The sequence below is a fragment of the Pyxicephalus adspersus genome, chromosome 5 (genome assembly GCF_032062135.1).
Source record: "Pyxicephalus adspersus chromosome 5, UCB_Pads_2.0, whole genome shotgun sequence".
In the NCBI taxonomy this organism is placed as follows: domain Eukaryota; kingdom Metazoa; phylum Chordata; class Amphibia; order Anura; family Pyxicephalidae; genus Pyxicephalus; species Pyxicephalus adspersus.
This window is the reverse complement of record NC_092862.1, coordinates 2253986-2259229: the sequence shown is the minus strand read 5'-3', so window position 1 is coordinate 2259229 and position 5244 is coordinate 2253986. Positions and strand designations below refer to the sequence as shown.

The 5244-nt window shown below is 40.1% G+C and overlaps 1 protein-coding gene across 1 annotated transcript; it reads left to right on the top strand.

The window, feature by feature from the left end:
• The first annotated feature begins 967 nt into the window (after positions 1–967).
• Positions 968–5238, top strand: LOC140330434 (uncharacterized). Its single transcript, XM_072410559.1, has 2 exons — positions 968–1295; positions 2388–5238. Exon 2 carries the CDS (start codon positions 2402–2404, stop codon positions 4787–4789), a length of 2388 nt encoding a protein of 795 aa, XP_072266660.1. The 5' UTR covers positions 968–1295; positions 2388–2401; the 3' UTR covers positions 4790–5238.
• Positions 5239–5244: the final 6 nt, after the last annotated feature.

Sequence of the window (5244 nt, the reverse complement as noted above, 5' to 3'; positions counted from 1 at the left end):
ACTTATACATATGTGTTGTCCTAACCCCATAGTGCCCAGTGAGGTTGGTAGGACATAGTGCTAAACAAATCCACCTATATGGCGTTAATGTCAGTTGGTACCAGACAGGAAAAGGATGGGAATAATATACATAGTGAAATTGGTGTCAGGGTCTAACGCGTTTCGCCAATTAGGCCTCCTCAGGGGATGATGAGAATCATCAAACAATTAGTGTGTTTCATCTACTCTGGATGAAAGGTTATCATTCAGATAAAATTTGACTAGTTGATATATTTTAGTGGTAAGTACAATAGAATGAATGGTTATTCAATGCATGAAAATAAAGATGGGTTATGCTCAATGTGATGGACCTAAAAATGTCAGAGGAGTTAAGCTTGCAATGGGGGACTAGTTAAAACAAAGATAATATAGAAGAACGGAGACAGAGGTTTGTGTACGTCTCAGCAACGAGCGAAACGCGTCGGGAAGTGAGACTAATTTCATTGTATATATTATAACTCTCTTTTTCTGGCTGGAACTAACTGATGTTAACACCATATAGGAGGAATTTATTTAACATTATGTCCTACCAACCTCACTAGAAACTATGGGGTTATGTATAAAACTGTAATCATGCTTTTGTTTTACCTATGTAATTAATATATTTTAGCACAAAAAAAACACTACTTCTATTCTCTTTATTTCCTTCTTAATATTGCTTTACTTGCAGAAAATGTAAAACAAATCCATCCTCCACATCTATGGATCAATATGCTGCCTATATTTTTATTCTGGGGTTTAGATTTTTTTTGCTCTCTTTTTTTTTTTAGATCTTAGCACAGGATTTTACTTTGCAAACAAGTCTCCGCCTTGCTCCAGCCATGTGACACAAAGCTCTCTTACTATAGGCAGATGAGGAAGCAGGAGGATTCTGGGAGTTGTAGTTCATTAGCTATTCTCAGTGGAGAAGGAGAACCAGGAGGGGTCATCCAAGCCTCATTGTGGGGCTCTCAGAGCTCACTGTGGGTTCCTATAGGAAGAAGAAGAGATCAGAATATAATAAAAATCATCTCTACACCCAGCACAAGTTCCCCAGAGACAGATGCATCCCTACCAGAAGGGGTTAATCCTACAAACCCTCCCCTGGGTCACAGGAAGTTCCTCACTTTGCATGCTTTGTTTCCTAAAATTCATGGCAGTGCAATGATAAACTCCCTGAGCTAACTATGTACAAAGAAATCCTGCACCTTTCCTAGAAGGATCAGAAAATAAATACCCGGGCAAAAACTGCCAGATCTGAGATTTGGAAACCTTGGGTAAGTGAGAAAAGATACATTGTATTCAGATTGTCCCTGGCAGAGATACATTGTATTCAGATTGTCCCTGGCAGAGATACATTGTATTCAGATTGTCCCTGGCAGAGATTGTGTCCCTGGCAGAGATACATTGTATTCACATTGTGTCCCTGGCAGAGATACATTGTATCATTGTGTTCACCAAGGATCCCCATCCGGTTGTTTATTGATTTCTTATCGGTTTATTTTGTATAACTTGATGCCCTTATATGGTCTTTGTTTATAGTTTTGATTTTGATTTGTTTATAGTAATCAATGAGATTTATAAACACAATGAGCTTCATTATAAAACAGGGAATCTGACATTCTCTGTGGGAATCTTCCAGGTCTATGCGTTTTAATGGCAGTAATTCATTTTCCAACTTATTACACAGTATTAATATATCACCAACATATTACGCAGCACTGTACAAAGTCCATAGTCATGTGACTAGCTGTCCCTCAAATGAGCTTACAATTCTAATGTCCCTACCATAGTCATGCCATTAACACAATCAATTTTGGGGGAAGCTAATTACTCTAACTGCATGTTATTAGAATACGGCAGGAACCCGGAGTACCCCCACACAAACACAGGGAGAACCTGCAATTTTGGGAGGAAGCCAATAAACCTAGTTGCATGTTTTTGGAATGTGGGAGGAAACCCACACAAACACGGGGAGAACCTGCAAACTCCATGCAGATAGCGTCCTAGCCGAGATTCGAACCTGGGATCCTGCAAAGTGCTAGGACTAGCTGTCCTTCAGAGGAGCTTACAATCTAATCTCTATCCTTGTAAAATGTCATTACTACAGTCTTAGGTCCAAATTTTTGGAAGAAGCTAAGTCCAATTGCATGTTTTGGAGGAGTACCCAGAGGAAACCCACGTAAATATGGGGAAGACTTTTAAACTCCATTGGACCCTGAGTGCTAACCAATGAGCCACCATCCTCCCGCATAGTTTAATAATGATTGAATTATGCTTGGACTAGAAATATAAAAGTGATAATTTAACAATAAAGTAATAACAGATAAAACATTTTTTAAAATTATAAATTGTTTTATTTATTGCAGTGGCAAACCCGAACATGCCCGGCTGTTTTGTGAAAGGTTGCCAGTCTGGCCGCTGTAGAGCCAGCGAAGATCTGAAACTACACTGCTTTCCACGCAGAACAGAAACCGTCCGCCGATGGTTGCTTCAACTGGGCCACCAGCCAGAGACTGTAGACATCCTGGCCGGAGTTATTTATTCCAACCAAACGAGGGCTTACAGGATTTGCTCAAAACACTTTACTCCAGATGCCTATGAGAAAAGAGGATCCCTTTTTTTTCTTAAAACCGATGCTTTACCCACTTTATACCTAGAGGAGGTAACGGCACCAGATCACAGCTATTACAAAAAAAGGAAGGTAGACAATGAACCAAAAGAAATTCCTGGGTCATCAGAAAGAAATCCCAACTGCCCCTTTGAAGAAAATACAACAGTCTTAGGTACTCCAATGGAGGCACAACGAGGGTCCGTGGATTCCGCAACACAGGGTACTCAATCACAATTCACCGATGGAACTTGTCTCGATCCATTGGATGTTCAGTTCTTTGAAGCAGTTGAAACAACTGAAATATTGGCTGATGAGATCTGTTTGGATTTCCAATCCGCTGGCTATGGTGTTTGCAGGAAGATGAGTGACCGTGTCTTTACATCAAATGATGGTTCTGCTGGCAGAATACAAAAACCTTCTCCATTTTACCAAAAATACGGATCGAAGAACAAAGCCGTACAAGTTAAAACTAGACAAGCTTATCGATCGATCGCCGTTCAATGTAATTTAGCAAAACTTCCGTCTTTGAGTAAATTCAATAAATTTCAGTCCCATTCAGAAGATGTAAGTACGACGAAGGAATATCAACTGGATGACAGTTACACCATGAAGGTAGAAGAGGACTTTGATCAGGAAATGGCAGCCAATGAAGAACTTTACTTTGATCCATCAGATATGGATTCATCTTTCTTATTGTTATCTGAAGAAGAACCAAAACACAGCTTTGTTGATGAGAAAAAGTATCTAGTATTTGATTCTTGTCTGCATAAGTTATTAATGTCCTGCAAATGTCAATCAAGTCCATCCTGCAATGGAAACATTATCCGAGTCAAGAAATTTCGTATCGGATCTGCCATATCTGTCATTGGGTATTGCTCTGAAAATCACAAATTTAATCTATGGAGAAGCCAACCAATGATTGGCAGAAAACCAGTTGGAAATTTGTTGATATCTGCAGCGATAGTTTGTAGCGGGACCAATTTCCTTAAAATTGAAAACTTCTTTAATATGCTGAACATGTTTGGCATCAAGAAATCTACTCATTATACCAATCAGCATAACGTAATCTTTCCAACAATTGATCATTTTTGGCAACTCAATCGTTGGGAGTCCTTTGATTTGCTTCAAAATGATCCTGTTGCCCTGGTCGGCGAGGGTCATTTTCATCCCTCGGGGCACTCGGCTAATTATTGCATTTACAATTTTTTGGATTTCAAAAGCAAAAGGATAATCGATTTCCAAGTAGAAGTGCAAACTGGAACCAGTGCAACGGCATTGAGAAGGAAATCCGTAGAAATTGGACTGGACCGTTTGATTGAGGACGGCTTGAACATTTATGTGCTGTGCACTGACAGGCATCAGTCTATAAGAAAGTTATTAAAAGGAAAATATAATTCTATAGTTCACAAATTTGATGTAAGGTATATAGCAAAGTCTGTGGGCAATAAAATCCTTGCAGCAAGCAGAAGGGCAAATTGTGACAAGTTAGCAAAATGGGTCTCCCCAACCAAAAATCACCTTTGCTGGTCTGCAAGCTCATGCCTTCATAACCCCACACTCCTTGTAGAACTGTGGTCTTCTATTGTTTACCACGTCAGTAACCATCACCATTGGGAGAGCGGACATCATTATAAGAAATGTCACCATGGTCCGATAAGAGAAGATGAACACAGAACGCATTGTTGGCTTGAGGATGGAAGTCCGGCTCACTGGGCTTTTAAGGATATAGTGCTAAACAAAAAACTCCTAAAAGACCTTAAACAACAAACTTTTTTATGTCATACAAAGGACTTGGAAAGCTTTCATGGCACCACACTCAAATACTGTTCCAAGCAAAACCATTATTGTATAGATGAGATGGTTGCTGGTACTCAGTTGGCGGCACTGGATTACAATTATAGCCTGAGCAGAGCTCAAGAGGGGGTCAAAAAAACAAATGGGAGAACACCGGCTAAAAAGACCTGGGTGGACAGCATGCTGTATCAGGCCACAAGTCAGGACTTTGTGAAAAACATTATGTTTGAGATGCTTGAACTTGCTGCAGGACACAGAAACTTCACTTGGCAATCGAGAAGGAAGGGGGTTCCTACAAATATTGCCCGATTGCCAAGGCCGGATAAAGCCGAATTCATGTCCAAATATTTATTCCGATGTTAAGAGTTGGACTTAGACCTTATGAACTTTAGGATTAAAGGAGATACGTGTCATTTCAAGGTTTGAGTTGTTTTGGCCAATAAAATTTTATTTAATCTAGATTTTTAGGATTTTAGCACAGTAGGGCGGAGGTTGGTTGATCCGACCAGGTTCTACAGGCTCTTCTTCCGGTTTTGGTTTATTTATGAGTTGTCCTGTCCTGTGTCCCGTACAACGTAAGTGGACCATTAGGTTGTCTATCAGGTCTTGCAAAAACGGAACTTTTAGTTATAAAAACCCTTTTTATATGTCCACAAAGCTAACTCCATAAAGACATGGGGTCACCAGTTAAATGTGGAGGAACTCAAGTGTCCTGCACAGAGCCCTGACCCTACTGAACACCATTGGGATGAACTGGAATTGTGAGCCAGGTCTTCTCATCCAACATCAGTACCTGACCTCACCAATAGGGGGCAATC

Coding starts and splice junctions, on each gene's coding strand:
- LOC140330434 (XM_072410559.1), top strand. CDS start 2,402: ATGCCCGGCTGTTTTGTGAAAGGTTGCCAGTCTGGCCGCTGTAGAGCC.